Below are 21,957 nucleotides of genomic sequence, written 5' to 3'. Positions count from 1 at the left end.
GGTGTGGATGAGAGATTGAAGATCCACCCCTTCCCCTAACTCTCCCTATCAAGCTTGGTGCTAATTTGAGTGAGGGATTGAGAGCCTAGTGTGTGTGTGCATTTGAGGATTGCATTTGGTGGCACTAGAAAATCTTTGTGATTGGGGGATTTCTTGTTACTCTTGGTGGTTGCCATCACCTAGATGGCTTGGTGGATTATGGTTTCCATTGTGAAGCCTACGTGAAGATTGTGTGGTGCTCTGGAGAAGCGATTGTGAGAGATATTGTGCTCGCCCCGCGGGAGCCACGAAGAGCAACTCTAGTTGAGCGTGTTATTGAGCTACCCTCACTTGTGGGTTGGTTCTTGCGGCGCCCAATATGTGGGCTAGGTTTGTAAAACACCTATTAGCCATTGAACCACCAAGTGAGCGGTCGACACAACGGGGACTAGCTTGGTGGCAACCAAGTGAACCTCGGGATAAAAATCACCGTGTCAGCCTTGTTCATCCCGTTGGTTTGCAATTCCCCAACACATGCTTGTAATTACTTTCATATATATTGTGCTTGTGTAGTTGCTCTTGTAATTAGTTAGCTTGTATAGCTTGCTAGTTACCTTCTTGCTTGTGTAGCATAGAAGTAACTCTCTTACGTAACTAATTTGGCTTGAGTAGCCTTGTTAGTTATATTGCTTAGTTTGTATAGCTAAGTAATTTGTGCTCTCTAATTTGGCTTGTGTAGCCTTGTTATTGAGCATTGCTAGTGAGCTTAGGAGCTTTGTGCTTTTGCTTACTAGTTTGTGTAGGAGCTCCCCCGGTGCTTAAAGTACTAGTTTTATAGGTTTGTGTGATATTGCTTCTAGATTTGGTTAGGTGAGCTCTAACTAGCCTGGCACCTTTGTTGCCTAATTAGGATCTTTGTAAGGTGCTTGAGAACTTAGATAGAGGGGTGTAGTCTTGGCTAGATCGATAGTTTTAATTCCATATTTATCTCGGTTAGCCGGCGCAATTAATTTTAGAAAGGACTATTTACCCTCCTCTAGTCTACTGATGGTATTTATTAAGTGCAAATAGAATGTGAAGAATTCCACAAGCGCACATAATAACATTGTAGCATTTTACCAGAAGTATTCTAGGTATCGTTATTTATATTTTATCATAGGAAAATAGTAGAGTAAAGACTTATGAATATCAAAGGAGTATCTATCAGTCAACATACCAGCATGGCTAGAGCAGGGGTGAAGGTAATGATAGGAGTAATGCGTAATGACACTTAGGAGATAAATCTATAAGATAATATAAACTAGTCAACTCAAGAGAACAACGAGTGAGATAGATTCCTATAATATTCTTGTTACAGGATCAAAGTATATATATACCCGACTATAGCTAAGACTAACTCTACTCTTGTGCACTTTGGGACACCGCTTAGATGGTAGAGTACCCACAATAGATAACTCTATCGACGCGACTATGGTCCTACAATTTAAGAACCTGCTCAATTTGGAGTGGACTACAAAGGATAGACGGGGCTATCACCTCCCGCTGCTACCACCCAATCAGAGAATAGGGTATACTCATAGGCAGAGCATCGTATAAGCACCATGCTTACACGAGGCACGACTACTTAGCCCAATTGATAAACTAGCAGGCTAAGCGCTCTATGAACCCGCACATAAAAGTATGATAACCTCAACTATGCAAGATACATATTAAAAGTAAGCATAGCATGTAGATAGGAATATGATGAATTGATAATAAGTCTTACAAGATGTAGAAGTGAAGATACAAGGCTTTACCGAGCCTCCAAGCCTAGATCTAGAACCTGAGCATGAGCCCTATTCGACCCTCACTCCCAAACTACTAATCTACTATATTGGAGAGTCTAGATCAAATTCTCTTGGTGTATCTTGATCTCTGAATGAGAGGTATGAATTAGGGTTTTAGGGATGGCTCTAGGGAGGGGGGGTAGGGCTGTTATATATAGGACGGAGCATCAATTCTAGACCCTCGGATCAAACCGACTTGAAAGAACGGCGTAGATGCAATCTAGGAGGCGGTGGAGAACCGACATTCGAAGAAGGGGCTGACAGGTGGGCCTAGGGGGCTAGGTGGCCCCACATGGTAGTCACCTACCCTCTGCTTTGGCGATTTGCCTTTTGGAGTCTTCTAGAGTCTTTCCACGTCATTTCACTGTGGATAAACATGATTTTCTTTGACGAATAGGCCCTCCTTGATGGTTTTCTGAGTAAATCCTCCTGTAAACACAGATTCACCAAAACTTGTGTAGTTTATTAGTTTAAACCACTAGACTTATGTTGGTGATCCTTTTTATGCATTTATATAAGTTATATTGATGGTTTATGATAAACGTTAACTATCGTCAACATCCGCCATCTCGACCCTACACGTGGCATCGGAGCTAGGTCTCTCTTTTGTGGTCTTCACTGACATAAGAGGATGGCGAACTACGGGCTAGATGTTGAGTGTCCACATATTTTTTATGGCACACACTTTGCACGATGGAGAAATTGCATGATTAATAATTTTAAGTTCATTTGCCCTCAAATATGCTGGATCGTAGATGTGGGTTTTTCTCATGCATTGGAAAAAAAGGGTGGAACTCAAGCGCAAAAGAAATGCTTACATCTCGATTGCCAAGCTATTAACATTTTCTATCAATCTATAGAAGATAACATATTTGGTGAGATCATGGACATGACATCGACCCATGAGTTGGATTTATCTCAATGAAAAATATGGGACGGTCTCCGATGATGATGATGATGATGAGCCCAAGGAGTGGCGCATGAGGATGTTGAGCATGACCACAAATTGGTGATTGTGGAAGATTGCTCCACCTCATGGTCAAGTGATGATGATGCTAGATCAACTACAAGTTCACTTGATAAGATTGATGGTGATGCCTCAAGTGATGCAAATGATGATTCTTCCTCAAGCACACTTGATGATGTTGATGATGGTTCATGCTCAGACCATGATTGTGATGCTTCTAAAAGCTCTCCATCACCACATTGCTTCATGTCACTAGGTGACACAAAGGTACAAAATGCTAATATGGTTGATCATGTTGATTCATATGTTGAGCTTGTTAGAAGACTTGCTAGCATGACCATGACTTTAGAAAATGAGAAAGCTAAAACATTGAAATTGGAAAAAGAAAACTCATTTCTAAAGAATTCATGTGAAGAACATAATCACTTACTTGATGTTCTTAAAGCTTCACATGATGAGCTAAAATTGACTCATGAGGAACTTAGTGTTGCTCATGATAAATTGATAAAAGACCATATTTTTTTCACTAAGGAGCTTTCCAATGGAAAAACCAAAACTAGTGAGAACTCATCACATGGGTCAAATGATCAATCACATATTGTTGCTAACCCTTGTGATGTAGGCAAGAAGAATGTATCCACCTCTTGTGATGACTTATTAGCTATGCCATATTCTTCATATTTAGATGCTTGTTCTACTTCTATGTCTTGTGAGGCTAATCTTTTGAAGGAGAACAATGAGCTTAAAAGTAAAGTAAAGAATTTGAGCAACAAGTTAGAGAGGTGCTACAACTCTCAAGTCACCTTTGAGCACATATTGAACAACAAAAGAAGCTATGGTGACAAGAGTGGTATTGGCTTCACACAAGATCAAGGGTAAGAAAATGAAGAAGCAAGAACAAAAGAAGCTATCTCATTTCATGTGCTTTAAATGCCATGAGATGGGTCACCTTGCCAAATCTTGCCCAGCCAAGAAGCCAAAGATGAGGCCATAAGATGAAAAGAAGAAGCCCCAAGTTCAAATCAAGATCAACCATAAAGATGGCGATGACTTGATGATGAAGAAAAAAACAAGAAGGGGGAAAGAGCAAAGCATCCAACGCTTATTCAATATGCCAAGATGATGAACAAGAATCAAGATGAGAAGAAAGATTATGGTCACATCAAGTGCTTGAAGTGTGAAGATATGGGACACTTTGCCTCAAAGTGCCTTATCAAGCTTGAGAAGAAGGCTCAAGCAACTCATGAGAGGCAAGGCAATGTGAAGCACCACATGAGTAAGGAAGAAAATATTCAATCCAAGAGATTGCTACTCATGCAGGGAAAGGGGACACATGGCAAATTCATGTCCCTTAGGTAACAATTCTAAGCCTATTTCAATTATTGATAATAATATGCTTAGAAAGGATGGTAATGGTACCTCTATGGTTGCTATTGCAAAACATTCTGTTACTTATACTAAGGCTATGCCTAAGTATGTTGCACCTAACTTGAGAGGACCCAAACTAGTTTGGGTACCATCAAAAAGTGAATAAATATATGTAGGTACCATTGACATTGGAGGTTTGATTTAATGGAATTATCATTATTCATCATATGATTGAGTCAAGTATTGAATCTTAGTACATATTCTATCCTAATGCCAAGTAAGACAAGTGAAGTCCAAATGTGCTACAACATATAAGTGCAACAATTTTAGTTGTGGTGATTTATTAGAATTATTTGGTGGCTTACAAATATTTGAGTTGAAGCTTGCTAATGGATGATCATGAGCTTTAAAGGTATATTCTTAGTAGATCTAATTTATTTGGGTGCATATGAGCTAATTGAATTGGATAAATATGCATATATTGCTTGCTATGAGATGTTTGAATGGATCAATTGCTTAGTAATCAAATTTGAGTTGGTTTGAATGGATAAATTCATGAGATGAATTTTAATAAGTGGATTGAATGTAGTTATGTCTTATGAAAGTATTCAAATAAGTTGATTTCAAGTTTGATTCACATCTGTCGAAGAATAGCTCAATATGTTGAAATATGTCATTTATTGAAAATCTGAGTGAACTAAGTTCAAGTCTAAGTTTGATGGAACAATATATTTGGATTGGCTTGATATTTGGTATGCATGCTCTAGACTTATGATATTAGTTGCTGTACAAATTTTATGAGAATTGGATAAGTATTGCTTTGGTTTTGGAGTAGATCTTGTCAGCTATAGTGCAGTAGTTTTCAGCATGTAGCGGTGAGGGAAGTTGTGAAATCTGGTAGCAATCTAGAAGTCAAATGAAGCTTAAATTTTTACAGCTACTATATGATTTGGTGAAGCACATATCCACCAAATTTTGTGGTAATTGGATTTGTACATTGGGAGATATGGATTATTCATTAAAGGATACAGAGTCTGTCAAAAAAGTGATAATTAATGGATTGATCTAGAGTCACTTTGATTGAAAGGTTCTTAAGTTGGAAACATGTTTATAAGTGGTTGAGGTACCTAAGTTTGGTTTTGAATTGATCAAAAAGCATGAAAAGCAAAGAGTATAAGATCATTTGATTGTGGAGTATACTTGCATATATTTAGTACTCAAGTTGAAGATCAAGACCAAATTCAAGATAGAGATGAAGTTTAAGTTCTAGTGACAACTGAAAATCTTTTGGTAGAAAGAAAATGACTTAAACAAGTAGAAAGAAAAGGACTTAAAGAAGGATTCTAGATAATTCATCAAGTTAAGTCCATGGATCAATCAAACAAAATCATTTCAAATGACTATCAAGAATGGTTCTTTGGAGAGATGTCACTTCTCCCTAGTGTAGGGACTTGCCATCTTTTGTAGGTAAACCAAACGTGGTGCTTGGAAGGCTAAAATGGAAGTGGCGATCTAAGAAATATTTGAGATATTTAGTTGAAGCAATCAAAATGGTTGATCTAGAGAGCAAGCAACACCCAAAAAAGAGCTAGTCATGATATTTTAAGTGGTATTCTAAATAGTTCTCTTATGCAGGCATTGATAAAAAAGATGAAGCAAGCCAACCACAACAAGAGATAGTGCACTTGATCATTATTGGTTCTCATTTCATATGGGTGAAGAATGGATTTCGTTATTGATGATTGGTCTTCACCAAGCTTATAATTGGACTTTACATTGCTATTTCGGAGCTTTATTGAAAACTAATGACTATCCTCTACTCCAAGATAGCAAAGGTATCATTGTAATGTGCATGATCATTTCATCCCTTACTAGTATGTGGTTAGTGCATATAGTACATGTCTATTAGGATCATGCATTACAAAAGAAATTTTAAATTCATAGTCTACCCTATTGCTTGAATGATTAATTGATCTAGTAGCAGTATATGAGTTTATTCATGAGCTAGTAAACCTAGTACTTGATTTATTTTAGATTGCCAACAAGCGACAAGTACAACCTTGATAAGATAACCTCCAAATGAGTGAAGAATCTTAGAAAGGGTTCAAACCAGACTTGAAAGCTTAGGTAAATCAATTTAGTTCAAGTCAACATTAGAAGCTTATGATAATGATAAGAGTACAAGAAAAAGACAACAATACAAATGAATATCTAGTTTGTTTGTTTCAAGTAGTATCTAGACTCAGTTGATTTCTCAAGTAGTATTTACAAGTGGTGTCAAGATCAACTTACAAGTGATATCCTACAAGTGGTACTCATGAAGATGACAAGCGTTCAAGAAATGGTTATAATTGATAAATCCTACAAGTGGTTCCATGATAGTTGCTACAAGTGGTATGTCTAGATTATCACATAAGTTACAAATGTGATTCATACAAGTGGTATCTAGCACATCAAAATGGTTGTCTCATAAGTGATCCTCAACTTTAAGTGATCTTCAAGTGAAGCAAGTTCCCTCACATACAAGAGCTCAAAGTTTATCTAGTGAATGAACCATGCTATGACATTGGGGGAGGTGCCCCACCGATTGGTATCAAGGTCAAAGAAGGTATCTCAAGAGCTACAAGTGGTGTCATTCCAACATATTTAGTCGTGTCCATAAAAAATGCAAGATTTAAGTATCAAGCATCTACCCCTAAGTGTGAAAGGGGGAGAGATTTGTACAAAGATATGAAAGCTTTGGAGGAGAAGTAGAAGTTGGACATGGACAAAGAGAGAGCAACATTGAAGAATGGAGAAGGATCAAAATTCTTGGACAAGAGAAGTACACAAGTAGGGGGAGCAAGCTCATGAACTTGATTAGTTGCAATTGATATATGCATATTCATGTGCTTTCTTGCATTGCATACGTTTTTAAATTTGATATACATGCTTGTGTGGTGTATGCTAGTTATAGAACTTGAATGATGATTTGATAACTAGCATGCATAGGATGGTAGGTAGACTTGTATTTCTACACTTGCTACTAGAACCTTGCTTATAATATTGATCTCACGAGGGTTCTAGTATATTTATTGTCTAGCTACTCATGGTGCTAAGGATGGTGTTAAAAGTGCAACTCCGATTGATATCACGCATCAAAGGTTAATTCTTTACTCCTTAGCATCATTGGTAGTAATTACTCTCCCATAATTCCAATCTATGCATATGTGCAAGCTTCAAATCAAAAACTCTAGCACATATGTAGGGAGAGCTAATACTACCAATTTGGGTTTGTGGTACATGTCCAAAATCATTTACACATGGTAAAATTGCTTGGGCAAGCAACTCAAATCCATTTGAGCTTAATTTACATATCTTTGTAGTGCTGTCATGAATTACCAAAAAGGGAGAGATTGAAAGATCCTTGTTTGGTTTTAGTAATTGAGTGACAACCAAAGTGGACTAATATGTGATTATATGAGATACACAGGAAATTAGTCAACGGGTACATATGTGATGAAGGAGCTTATTGCATAGGAGACATGACATAGAGTCATATGACTAAGGTGGAGAAGATCAAGACAAGACTTGGCTTGACGAACCGGTTGCAAGCGTGAAGGGCAAGTTAGAGGCTTTGAAGCTATGGATCGCGTGATGGTGAAGCTTGAGCAAGACTTGGTTCCAATGGACGAAGATAATAGTGAAGAGGAAATGAGGTCAAGATCGATGAACCAATAAGGTCACGTGATGATATGAAGTGGATCATATCATTTGTTGATCGTGTTGGTGCATGTGTTGCGTCAACATTGAAGGAGATGGAATAGAATGCGCAAGACAAAGGTATAACCTATAGGGTATTTCATTTCACCAGTCTAAGGTTGAGTAGAGAAGAAATAGACCGGATTCAGGCCGTGTCGTCAAGAAATTCTAGTGTGGGTCTGGCAGCTGAGGGAGCCTGTGCGAAAGAGGGGATAAGGTTGGCTCCCCTCCTCTCTTCTTCCTCAACTAGCTCATTCCCCATTCTCACATTTGAAGCTTGGGTTCTTCCTCCTCTCCTCTCTCTCTCTCTCTCTCCCATGATTCTAGCTAAGATTTCTAGGAGAGATTGAGTTCCCTTTGTGGGTGTGGAAGAGAGATTAAAGATCCACCTCTTCCCCTAACTCTCCCTCTCAAGCTTGGTGCTAATTTGAGTGAGGGATTGAGAGTCTAGTGTGTGTGCATTTGAGGATTGCATTTGGTGGCACTAGGAAATCTTTGTGATTGGGGGATTTCTTGTTACTCTTGGTGATTGCCATCACCTAGATGGCTTGGTGGATTGTGGTCTCCGTTGTGAAGCCCGCGTGAAGATTGTGCGGTGCTCCGGAGAAGCGATTGTGAGGGGTATTGTGCTCGTCCTGCGGGAGTCGTGAAGAGCAACTCTAGTTGAACGTGTCATTGAGCTACCCTCACTTGTGGGTAGGTTCTTGCGACGCCCAACGTGTGGGCTAGGTTTATGAAACACCTATTAGCCATCGAACCACTAAGTGAGCGATCGACATAATAGGGACTAGCTTGGTGGCAACCAAGTGAACCTCGGTATAAAACTCACCGTGTCAACATTGTTCATCCCGTTGGTTTGCAATTGCCCAACACAAGCTTGTAATTACTTTTATATATATTGTGCTTGTGTAGTTGCTCTTGTAATTAGTTAGTTTGTGTAGCTTGCTACTTATCTTCTCGCTTGTGTAGCATAGAAGTGGCTCTCTTGCATAACTAATTTGGCTTGAGTAGCCTTATTAGTTACATTGCTTAGTTTGTGTAGCTAAGTAATTTGCACTCTCTAATTTAGCTTGTGTAGCCTTGTTATTGAGCATTGTTAGTGAGCTTAGAAGCTTTGTGCTTTTGCTTATTAGTTTGTGTAGGAGCCTCTCCGATGCTTAAAGTACTAGTTGCATAGGTTTATGTGATCTTACTTCTAGATTTGGTTAGGTGAGCTCTAACTAGCTCGGCACCTTTGTTTCCTAATTAGGATCTTTATAAGGTGCTTGAGAACTTAGATTGAGGGGTGTAGTCATGGCTAGACCGATAGTTTTAATTCCATATTTATCTCGGTTTGTCAGCACGATTAATTTTAGAAATAACTATTCACTCATCTAGTCTGTCATCTTGATCCTACACTTGTGCACGTTGAACTTCATGGCGCTAGCACTAATTATCCAATAGAGTAGATCCCTCCATAGAGAGAGATGTGCTTCGGTGATTACTCGAAAAATGTAGGTATTAGTGGTGCCTTAGATAATTGTTGGAGCACTCTAAATCTTCTAAACGACCCTTTATTATATACTGGAGAGACTTTTTGGTAATCTGTCAAAGATATCGTCACGTACTAAGGTCCAGTTTAATTTGTTAGAGCTTTGGGGTCTCTGGCTCTAGTTCCTTTATATACGAGAAGATATTTTTCTTTCTTCTCTTAAGATGAACTTAGAACTGATAAAATTACTATTTTTTTTAACTTTAGCGTCTTCAACTCCTCTTTGCAATGTGTAGGTGAAACGTTTAAAACCCTGCCAGGGCCTAAACCAAAACACTCCCGGCAGACCGCCCTGGTCCCGCCAGCACAGCGCTCCACAGTCCACATCGTTCCACTTCCACGGCCCTGTTTGGCGCTCTAGGCCTCTGGCGATGGCGAGTGGCGAGAAAGTGCAGCGCTCAGCTGTAGCACTAGCACGGTACAACAGGCCACTAGACCAGCCTCGTGCGGTTGCCTCTCTCCCTTCCGCGATCTCGCTCCGCGGTGACCCCGGTCTGGCTATGATGATGGCACAAATTATGGGGACGACGGTGGTGATGGATCGAATTATGGCGACGACTGGCGATGCATGCATGCATGCATGATGGCCACTGCCCAGGCCGCGCGCGTCCGTGGTCAATACTGCTACTGCCTCTGCCTGCCCCATCGTCATCGGTGCTGGTGGTCGCACCCAGACCGTGACCGCCGGCCGGCCGCCTAAATTTCGCCGGCGGTTTTAACTCCCGTGCGGGTCCTCTCCTCCGGCCGTTTTGTAGGGCGTAGCCCATGCGCCGGTGTCTCAATTGAACTGGCCGGCCAGATCCAGCTAGATTGTTTGTGTCGCGTGCCAGGACGAGCACCCAAGAGCAGTCCCTGAAACGTACTCTTACTTCTTTCTTTGGCAGAGAAAACCCTGGCAGCACCAGGATTGACTGAAGCGGCTCTCGATAAAAAAAAAAACGTACGTGTCAGCAAGCGGCGGATCCGGAAATGCGTGTGCAGGGAAGGAAAGGACAGAACACCAGCCCGGCGCGACGGCGACCCGTAACTGAACCGCCGGCTCTTCCGCAGAGCTCTCGGCGGCTTGCACTCTATTCGCTCAACTCGCAAGAGACCAAACCGGGCGTAGCTTTGCATAAGACGTACAGTCCTGGTGTCCATCGGGCGCGCGGCGAAGCATGAGGCGCGGCACACACCTCCACGGGTCGCGCTCGGCCGCTCGCGCATCAGCTGACCAGCAGCACACCAGTCATCAGCACAGGTACATACCCGGGAGGCCCACGGGGGCTATCGGCCAACGAGCAGGCGCAAGTCGACAAGCAGCGAAGAAGCAGCTTCTCTTGGCTGTGGCCTGTGGGGCTCCCCGATCTTCCTGCCGTCAAGACGCAGCAGCAATGGCGGCAGTAGTAATGAGTTACGGTACTTACTTGAGATCTGCTTAGGCCGTATCCAATAGCCTAAGCGTAAAATCGGTGTTACACAGTATTTTGCATATGTAAAATCACGCTCCAACAGAAGACCCATACAAATAACCCATTTTTGGTCCGAGGCCAGCAAGAACGTAAAAAAGCGTCGTCGAGGAGAGACGACGCAAAAATCTTGCGCCCGTAGTGGTGGGCGCCACCGCGCCAGGGGAAGGGGCGCTCGCCTAGGGCCGCCACCAGGGGGCGCACTCGCCTTAGCGCCGCCGGCCGAGGAAGGGGCTCCTGCGCCTGTGCCGGGGGGGCGGGCACCGCGGAGGCCCGGTCGCGGTTGCGGACACCGCCGAGGCCTGGCCGCACCGGAGCGCCGGCGGGCGAGCACCGCGGGGGGGGGGGGGGGGGTGGAGAGAGAGAGAGAGACGCACGGCCGGAGGAGAGGGGCGAGGAGGGGGCTAGCCGCCGCCGAGGCCCAGCCGGGCGCACCGCCACGCTGGAGGCCGGCCGGTGCGCTGCCACATCGGGAGAGGGAAAGAGTGCGCGCGCGCGGGTGCACCGCCGCCGGTCATGGAGAGAGGGAGAGATTTCTGGAGAGTTGGAGGGAGAGGAATGGGAGAGCAGGCGGTAGATATTTTGTTCCTGGAGAGGAAATTTTGGGTTCGCTGTTGGAGAAAGAAATTTTTGGGTGGGTGACCCAGTGACTGTTCGTGGCCAATTCTTAGAATAAGTCTTGTATTTGGGTTTGGGCTGTTGGAGATAGTCTTAGGCCTTGTTTAGATCCATCCTTTAAAGTGTGGTGTGTCACATCGAATATTATATGGGGGTGTCGCATGTGGTGCTCGGATACTAATAAAAAAGTAAATTACAGAATCCGTCAGTAAACCACGAGACGAATTTATTAAGCCTAAGTAAGCCAGCATTAGCACATGTGTTACTGTAGCATTTATTGTCGAATTATGGATTAATTAGGCTTAAAAGATTCGTCTATCAAATTAGTTACAAACTGTGCAATTAATTATTTTTTAGTTTATATTTAATACTTCAGGTATGTGTTCAAATATTCGATGTAACATGATGTAAAGTTTTGTGGTGGGACTAAACAAGAGCTTAATCCGTGAGCACAACTGCACGCGCAAGGTAAGCCCAGCCCGGCCTTGTCAGAGTGCACTGGCGGGATTGGAATAGCTAGGCCTGGACCAAGATCATTGCGGATTGTGCGGACGAGGGACTTGTTTAGATGTCATCCAAATTCCAAATTTTTTTACTCTCTCTCCATCACATCAATTTTTAGCCATTTGTATAGAGTATTAAATGTAGGTAAAAAAATAACTAATTACACAGTTTAGTTGGAAATCACGAGATGAATCTTTTGAGTCTAGTTGATCTACGATTGGATAATATTTACCAAATAAGACGAAAATAGTACTATTTATCAGGTTGAAATTTTTTCGCAATCTAAACGAGGCCGAGGGACGCCGTTGCTACAAAGCAATTCCTGCCGTGCTGTACTTGCTCCCCTCTGCCGTGGAGGGAGCAGAGGCAGGTGCCGCTGCCGTTCACCGGTCTGCATGCACTCTGCAGTCTGCACGCAACAGATGGTCATGGGCTCAAGGCTTAGCAGTAGCTCTGAGAGCGAGACGTACACTTCCTCTAGCTATCACGCCAGCTCGCCGGTTGCTGCTCCGTCCAGTGCCAGTCCAACTGAGCCCCGTCCTTCGCGCTGAATCTGAAGGGCGCCTGAAGCTAGCGGACGGAGGTTGACAATGATGGCGGATGAGACAGTCCTCTAATCGACCAGATTTACTGCTCATCTTTAGTACACTGCCTGCTTAGATCTAGTAATACCGTGGGGATCTAATCTATCCGTGATTCTGAAAATAAAAAAGAATTGATTGAGAGCCGCTCCGAGAGACACCGTATCCGGTTACGTATAGGACAACAGATCGTACGTAAACGGGGGCCATATCTTTCGCGGTCGAAAGGACGGTAGGTACCTCCTCACCCGCTCATAATCAGCCTGTTCGGCTGGTGCTGATATGATCGTATACGATCATGAATTATTACTATTGGTTGGTTTGGTGTGAAAAAAAATATTATTCTGGTTGAAAATTTATGATCGTTTACGACGTAGCGAAACAAGCTGATGGCAATGCCGGGCTACCTTTCGCTACAACGCTGCTGGTACGAGCTACCAGCTGTAGATACATACGGAAGAGTAGTAGAGTACTACTACGGAGCACACCACATTCCTTTCCGAATTGGCGACAAGCTAATGAGCAGGTGTTTTCCGTTGGGCAGAAATGCATGGGAAATTTTCTCATTCGATCATTTGCCACTATAATATTAATTAATCTGCCCTATCTATGATCGTAGAGAGCTAAGCAGGCTATTGGGAGAAAACTAACCACCAACTTGTGTGCTCCCACACTCATTCCCAACACTAAGCACTGCTGAGAGTCGTCGGAATCTTGCCACCGACGCGACCTCCGTTTCCCCTGTCGCCCGCCCTCATTCATCAGTCATCGCTCACAATTTGTAGGGCTCTCTCTCTCTCTCTGTGTGCCTGTGTGGTAGGCATGCATGAGCATGATGCACGCTAGAGATCAGGGTAGTACTGCGTGCTGGAACGACAGCGCTACTCATTCGGCGTCATTTCGCATCGCCGGCCTGCACCAAAATTGTCGGCAAACTGGGGAAGGCGACGCGCGTTCCGTTCGCCTTTTTTTTGTTCCGTTTATTTACCACAAAAAAAAATGCATGGTGGATCATGCATTCATGCGGGTAAGGTATTAGGGCGAAAACGTATGTACATATGCATGCGATCGCGGACGACGCGTGCCAAAAGTCGTGTAGGAGCAGAGGCGGAGGACAACACACAGCCTGTTCTCCATTTGCGTCGTGGCAGTGGCAGTACTGGCCATAGGCCCCGATATAAGTCAAAACACTATTTCGACCGATTTATTGTGAGAGAAAAATACTGTTGCGACTAAAAAAAATAAGTTGAAAAAACGGATTATAAGAAAAGCGGCCTAGCACAGCACAGCACAGTACATCGTATTCGTAGGCACCGCATGCAGATGCATGTATTGCCCGCATCTCAGGCTTGTGCATTATTAGCATCGCACATAATAAAAGTATAGGACCAAACCAAATGCAAATGCAAATGCTTCTGATCAATTGGCCGGCCACTCGTTGGTTAGTGTCTTGTCCATGGGCCGTGCCGGTACGCGTATAAATATGCCAACTAACATAACACCACACGTTCGGTGTCATCGGTCCCCAGGCAGTAATCGCATTCTACACTCGCAAAGTTACGAGTAGGGCCTTGTTTAGATGTAGTTAGAAATCAGTATTTGACACTGTAGCACTTTCGTTGGTATTTAATAATTATTGTCCAATCATGGTCTAACTAGGCTCAAAAGATTCGTCTCGTAATTTACAATCAAACTATGTAATTAGTTATTTTTTTATCTATATTTAATACTCCATACATATGTCCAAAGTTTTGATGTGATGGAGAGAGAGTGAAAAAACTTGCAATCTAAACAAGGTCTAGATTGAAGTGAGGAAATGAGGAAAATTGCACAAAAAGTATTGTCGCAGTCGCAGGCTGGCAGAGTGGCAGTGTAGACTTAGGCCTCCTTTGGAATGTAAGATTAAAGAACGTTGGAATAGAAAAGCACAGGAATAAAATAGGAATGTATATGTAAAATAGAGGAATGAGAAACATAGGAATTTTGTTGGAACTAGTGTTTCGATGAGCGTAGGAAAAATGTAGGAAACAATAGCGTGTGTTAATCCATACTGGAGTTACTAGCTTCTTTATCAAGGTAAACTACTTAATTGCATGTGGGCCGGTACTGCAGTTCCGTATCCAATCTCTACCATTTTGCTGCCATTTACCTCGATCCTACGGGCATGTGTTGGAAACTAGAGATCAGAGTGGATGTTTTGTTTCCCATGTTTCTCTTTTTTTTTTTGTGAAACGTTTCCCATGTTTCTCCCATGAAATGGCTTCCAAAGGAAATTTTCCTACGCCTCAATCCTGCCAACCAAAGGCACTATATTGCCGATTCCTATAGGACCAAAATCTTGTATTTTTCCTACAAACTTCTTACAAAAAGAGGGTGAAGTCTCTTCAAAACAGTGTAGGTGAACAGTAGCCAGTAGTCACTCCCACAAAAAGAGGGTGAAGTCTCTTCAAAAAAAAAAAAAAAAAAAGATGGGGAACACTGGACAGTGAAACCTTTTGGTGTCGACGTGTCGTGCCGTCGCGCAGTGAAACTTTTTGGTAAATCCGCCACGCACTTTGCCGGTTTGCCCAACTGAAGCCAAAAGTCAGAACAGTAGGCAGTGCAGAGTTTCCCTGCAATCGCTCGCTTTTGGTCTTTGCACCACAGGGTCGTCGATGCCCGGAGCGGCAGTTACATCCGTTCGATCTGCCAATGGACGGTCCACATCAAGTTGGAGAAATCGATGCGGAAAAAAAAAAACATCACCAATCTTCTACTAGTAACCTGCACGTCCCTACAGTGGAATTCGAGCTTTAATCATCTCAGATCCTCGGTTCTGACTTCTGAGCATGGCTTAATTACTCCAGGCTAGTTTAACCCAAGATCCGCCTGTCAGACGGGCCCACACGCACAGAAACGGACAACCTTCCGCTTCCGCTTCCGCTGCCCAGCTCAACTCTCCCGGGCCCACAGGAAACCATCCCGGCCCCTCGGGCCTCGGCTAAACTTCCTGTATCATCTCGTGCTCTCGCAGTCGCAGCCCCTCCTCGTCAGTCGTCAGTCGTCACTAGCCCTCGCTCGTCGCTCCTCCCTAGTGATCAGTCACTAGTGACTGTACCATGCAGCTGTAGCAAGCGAGGAGCCGGGTTGGTAGGAGTAGCGCCAAGTGTGCGTCCGGGCAGGCTGCGACGGCGAGCAGGAGGGAGCAGCACCGCCGGCCTCCTCCGGCAATGTCGCCTCCGCCCCCGCCGCTTCTGCGGAACGAGCTGTCGCGCAGGACGGCGGTGCTGGGCCTGCGCCTGTGGGTGCTCGTGGGCATCGCCGTCGGGGCCGCCTTCGTGCTGCTCCTCGTGCTCATCTCCCTCCACCTCGCCGCGGCGCGGCGGAGGCGGCCCAGGAAGGGCGTCGTGCACGCGCCGGCGGGGGCGCCGGCGCCGCTGTCCCCGTCCACCATCCCGCCCGTGTCCAAGGAGATCCAGGAGGTGGCCGTCCACGTCGGCTCGCTCCGCCACTACCTCGAGATGGGCCACGCGTTCCTCAAGGACGGCGGCGGCGGCGACGGCGAGTCCGTGGCGCACGGGTCGCAGCGCGTGCACATCGAGGCCGGCAAGGGCCAACGCATGGTCGCGTACGCCGACGGGGAGGTCGGCCCCGTGGCGTCCGACGTGTCGCCGGCGGCGGCCGTCGTCGTGGGCCCCGAAGTGTCGCACCTCGGCTGGGGCCACTGGTACACGCTGCGGGAGCTGGAGGAGGCCACCGCCGCGTTCGCCCCCGAGCACGTCGTTGGCGAGGGCGGATACGGCATCGTCTACCGCGGCGTCCTCGCCGACGGCTACCAAGTCGCCGTCAAGAACCTCCTGAACAACAGGCGCGCACTGCCAACCCGCATTTTCTCGCGTGCGCTTTTCCGTTCGGTGTGCGTTCGATGCTTTTATTTTGGATTGACCCGCTGCACGTTGCTCGCCGGATGCAGGGGACAAGCCGAGCGGGAGTTCAAGGTGGAGGTGGAGGCCATCGGCCGCGTCCGGCACAAGAATCTGGTCCGGCTACTGGGCTACTGCGCCGAGGGCGCCCAGCGGTACAGAAACAGAACCCTCTGCGCGGCGCGTTGATGACGGCTGCATAACTGCACTGCTTCTTGTGGTAATTTGTTTGGCCGTTGCTTGTGATCTCAGGATACTTGTGTACGAGTACGTCGACAATGGCAACCTCGAGCAGTGGCTGCACGGCGACGTCGGGGCGGTGAGCCCACTCACCTGGGACATCCGGATGAACATCGTGCTCGGCATGGCCAAAGGGTGCCTGAATTTTTATTTTTTCCCCACTGCTTTCGTTCTGCTCAATGCTCATGTACCACCTCTGAACCGGTGGTGTATATATGGGTCTCTGACGAGAGATTAATTTGGCACGGATGATTCAGGATCACGTACCTGCACGAGGGGCTGGAGCCGAAGGTGGTGCACAGGGACATCAAGTCGAGCAACATCCTGCTGGACAGGAGGTGGAACCCTAAGGTCTCGGATTTCGGCCTCGCCAAGCTCCTGGGGTCAGACAGCAACTACGTCACCACCAGAGTGATGGGAACATTTGGGTGAGCCGGCGGCTTTAGGTCCCCTGATGATGAATCATGTTTGATCTTCTTCTTTCTGGTGAAATGCGTGATGTCAATTCTCAAAATGCTTCTGTTTTTCAAAGCTATGTGGCACCAGAGTATGCTAGCACCGGTATGCTGAATGAGAGGAGCGACGTGTACAGCTTTGGGATCCTCATAATGGAGATAATCTCCGGTCGAAGCCCCGTCGACTATGCCAGACCTGCCGGAGAGGTCAGTGTGGTGTCTGTGATTCAATGAAGCAACGAGATCATGCTATGCTTTGCAATGCGAAATGTGCTTCTGAATTTGCCTGAGTTCCTGATTTTTCTGTACTGTTACAGGTAAACCTTGTAGAATGGCTCAAGAACAAGGTGACCAACAGGGACTACGAGGCCATCCTCGACCCGAAGCTGCCGGAGAAGCCTTCCTCCAAGGCGCTGAAGAAGGCTCTCTTGGTCGCACTGAGGTGCGTGGATCCTGATTCGCAGAAACGGCCCAAGATGGGACATATAATCCATATGCTTGAAGTCGACGACTTCCCGTATCGAGAGGTGAGCCCTATTGCTAGTTGCTTCTTTCACCGTATATATATGAAGTCAATCATGCTACCCATTCGCTCTCAAGACCATACTCTATGCATGCTGAACTCGATCCCGAGTTACATATGGTGAAACCCGCGCAATTGCCGGTTAAAACAATGTGCCGATTACCCTGTCCTACATGAACTCCTCACTCATGCCTGTCAATATTAAAATGGTGATACCCTCTGCATCCGGGTTTTAAGAAACATGGACAGCAGGCGCATCAGGATTAAAATAGCACAATGTTGCTCTGATTACTTAGCTCTTTGTCTGACCACTGACCAAGTGTAAAATACTTGTCCGGACAGTGCCTGAACTGCCCGTTTTGATGTTAACTAATCTGTCATCAACGAATAACTATCCCAAAGAAAACAATATCACCATCCGGGCCATGTTTTACTGCCACCCATAGGCCCCTAAACTATTGTTGGTCAGATGCAGAGATGCTTTCCGTACTGTTTGTATACTCAGTCCCCTGTGTAAGTATACTCTATCTACTGCCATGTCCTCTTTAGTGTTCATAGCTGTACCTGCGTTTGTGCGTATCCTCCTGCAGGATCGTCGATGTCTTCGGCCGGGCAACGGGAGCCCCTTGGAGAAGGCGAGGACACCGGGGAACCCGGCGGCGGGGTCATGCGACAGCAGCTGCTACGGGGGCAACACGACCACCGCGAGCACGCCGTCCAGATTAGTGCAGGACATGTAGCCAGCGCCACCACGCGCGCACCTGCCGGGCTTCTGAGCTCTGCCCCTGCGAGCAACGCGGAGGTGCTGCAACTCTGCTTCGTCGGTGTCGTTTTGATCTGGTTCCGTCTCTGCCCTGTCGACGCATAATCTGTAGTGAAGGAGTGGTTGCCTTCCTAGGTTTTGATTTTGAACTCTACCGTGACTTGACGTAGATTTTGCCACCAAAATGCCGAACTGTTTGTATAGAGAACTGCTCTTATCTCAGGCCGTAAGTTTGACTGTTCGTTGATTCGTGTACTGTTGTACAAAAAACAAAAAAAGCGTGTGTCCAAATCGGTGCATGTGCATCCTGTTATTCTTGTCTGTCCTCGCAGCTTCCCGGGTCGAAGCATGTCTCCGGTAACTTGAATACAGCTAGGTCCAGTTTAGTTTGCAAAAAAATTTGTAAAATTTTTCACATTCTCCGTCACATCGAAATTTTGTACACATGCATGAAGCATTAAATATAAATAAAAAATAAAACTAATTACACAGTTTAGACGAAATCCACGAGACGAATCTTTTAAGCTTAATTAGACTATGATTGGATACTATTTACCAAATAACAACAAAACGCTACAGTAGTCATTTTGCAAAATTTTTTGCATCTAAATGAGGCCCTAGTTGTTTGCCAAGTGCCTGTTTAGTTCCTAAAATTTTGTAAATTTTTTCAAGAATTTTTTGTCACATTAAATTTTTGGACGCATACATGAAGCATTACAACAACAACAACAACAACAACAAAGCCTTTAAGTCCCAAACAAGTTGGGGTAGGCTAGAGTTGAAACCCATCAGAAGCAATCAAGGTTCAGGCACGTGAATAGCTGTCTTCCAAGCACTCCTATCTAAGGCTAAGTCTTTGGGTATATTCTATCCTTTCAAGTCTCTTTTTATTGCCTCTACCCAAGTCAACTTCGGTCTTCCTCTACCTCTCTTCATGTTACTATCCTGACTTAAATATAAATAAAAAATAAAACTAATTACATAGTTTAGACGAAATTCACGAGACGAATCTTTTAAGCCTAATTAGACTATGATTGAATACTAATTGTCAAATAACAATGAAAGTGCTACGATACTATTTCCTAAAAAATTTGGCCAACTAAACAAGGCCCAATTTTGAGCAATATTTCTTTTATTTAACAGAAGACGCCATGTGCATGACGTTTGCTTGAAAGACGCTGCATTTCGCAAGAGAAACTCGTTATCGTGCCGGTCGGTCGGATTTTGGATTGGGATTTTGAATTTAGCCGCGAGCAAAATGCCAGGCTGGGCCCGGTAGCCTCGGACGTAGGCAACCCACTTCCTCGTCCAGCCCAAAGCCCATGAGTTCAAGATTGGATCAAAACCATGCTGCCCTCTCTGCTCGCCTCTCACCAGTAGAGAAACGACATTTGATCCACTTTGAAATTTGGCTTTAGTCCCTGTATCTTTTACGCCTAAGACTAGAGAAATCTTTAGTCCCGGTTGGTAGCTCCAACCGGGACTAAAGGTCTCTGCCCAACGGCTACCGCGGCAGGTTTTTGCTGCAGGGGACCATTAGTCCTGATTGGAGCTACCAACCGAGATTAAAGGTTAACTTTTACTCCCGGTTGGTCCCTCCAACCAGGAGTAAAAGTCTACTCCCGGCTGGAGGCTCTGTCCGGGACTAGAAAGTGACATTTAGTCCCGGAATCTGTATTCAACCAGGACTAAAGGTCCCCTCCTATATACCCCTTCTTCCTCTCCGAGCCCGAGCCACTTCGAGCTCAGTGTTCTTGCTTCATTGCCGACCTTTCTTCTTCATCATCACCTTTCTTTGATTCCTCATCGATTCTTCGGTTCTAAAGGTTACCAACTTTATACTCTCATGTTTCATCAGTAGCATAGCTCATTTTGTGGACTAGATATATATGGTTTTTTATGGTGGATTTTTTTATTTATAAGCCATTTAAGCATAAAATCACTTTAAAGTTTGCATATTTGGATGAAGAAAGGTTAAAGTAGTTATTCAAAACTAGTATTCAGCTTTCATTTCTAGCATGCATAGCACACTTCATGGTTTAGAGATATAGAGAATTTTAGAGTTTTTTTAATTTTATTTGTTTATAAAATGAGAAATTTATATTATATTAAAAATGAGTATAGAGAGTAGATGGTAACTGCTTCCGGATACTCGGTCTCTCATCGGGTTCTAAAGCGACTGAGGCCAGACCTCTCTCTCATTGCATGCAGCAAGTGTGAGGAGAAAATTGTGATGGAGTACCGGGTGAGGAAGGAGTGTTCCAACAAGGACCGTATCTTCTACAAGTGTCTGGATCGCAATATGAGTTATTTTATCGCATTTGATGATTATGGTTAATTTATACTTATTTTCATGATGATTGTGATTAGAGTTCTAATTTTTTGTTTTAATTTTAGTGGGATGGCACTGGATGTTCAGGCTGGTACTGGGAGGAAGAGTATATTGAACACGTGCAAAACTCTCTTGCACAGGCGGCTGATGAGGCAGTGATCCCGCGGAAGAAGCCTATAGATGTTGAACAAACGCATGATCTGTCTGTTTTAATTGGAATTGGTCGCAAAATCCTTATGCTGCTGAAGTGCATTTTAGCTTTAGTTTTTTAGTGGTAGTTGGGATTGCCTACATTGTAGCGAGACTTTCATAAATTAATACCTTGTGTGTTGGCATGCATGTCGTATAATTAACTAATTATATTCTAGGTTTTAATATGGTATGTATGTCATGTAATGCAGATGAGCCAACATTGGATGTACAATGCTGATCGCCGCTCCCAAGAGTTCATTGTGGGCGTGCATTCTTTTTTACATGTGGCCGAGACAAACAAACGCGATGGTTTCATGTGCTGCCCATGTGACATATGTAAGAATTTGAAGGAATATGCTAGCTCAGGGAGTCTTCATTCACACTTGTTGAAGTCGGGTTTCATATCAAATTATATTTATTGGATGAAGCATGGAGAAACCGGGGTTATAATGGAAGAAGGTGAAGAAGAATAATGGGACGATGATGACATTATTGCTGAATATGGTGCCTTTAGTGATACTATAATGGGAGAAGCTGAAGAAGATGTTGGGGCAGAAGATGAGCCCGCTGATGATCTTGGTCAGGCCATTCGTGACGCACAAAGAGAATACGAAAGTGAAAAGGAGAAGATCAAGTTCGAGTGCATGCTAGAGGATCACAAGAAATTGCTATACCCAACTTGTGATGCGGGGCAGAAAAAGTTGGGTACCACACTGCAATTGCTGCAATGGAAGATAAAGAATGGTGTATCTGACAAGGGATTTGAGGAGTTACTAAAAATCCAAAAGAAGTTGCTTCCGAAGGATAACGAATTGCCCGCCACTACGTACGAAGCAAAACATGTAGTCTGCCCTTTGGGATTAGAAATCTAGAAGATACATGCATGTCCTAATGACTGCATCCTCTACCATGGCGAGGAGTACGAGAAGTTAGATGCATGCCTGGTATGTCATGCATCGCGGTATAAGATCAGGCGAGATGACCCTG

The 21,957-nt window shown here is 44.6% G+C and overlaps 1 protein-coding gene across 1 annotated transcript; it reads left to right on the top strand.

Moving 5' to 3' along the window:
• Positions 1-15,573: 15,573 nt before the first annotated feature.
• Positions 15,574-18,687, top strand: LOC136517734 (probable serine/threonine-protein kinase At1g01540). Its single transcript, XM_066511379.1, has 7 exons — positions 15,574-16,410; positions 16,516-16,620; positions 16,718-16,840; positions 16,963-17,133; positions 17,238-17,367; positions 17,478-17,687; positions 18,274-18,687. Exons 1-7 carry the CDS (start codon positions 15,773-15,775, stop codon positions 18,421-18,423), a joined length of 1,527 nt encoding a protein of 508 aa, XP_066367476.1. The 5' UTR covers positions 15,574-15,772; the 3' UTR covers positions 18,424-18,687.
• Positions 18,688-21,957: the final 3,270 nt, after the last annotated feature.

The sequence above is a fragment of the Miscanthus floridulus genome, chromosome 17, assembly GCF_019320115.1.
Source record: "Miscanthus floridulus cultivar M001 chromosome 17, ASM1932011v1, whole genome shotgun sequence".
Taxonomy (NCBI): domain Eukaryota; kingdom Viridiplantae; phylum Streptophyta; class Magnoliopsida; order Poales; family Poaceae; genus Miscanthus; species Miscanthus floridulus.
Note: the sequence above shows the minus strand (reverse complement) of the source record. Positions and strands in the feature narration are given on the sequence as shown.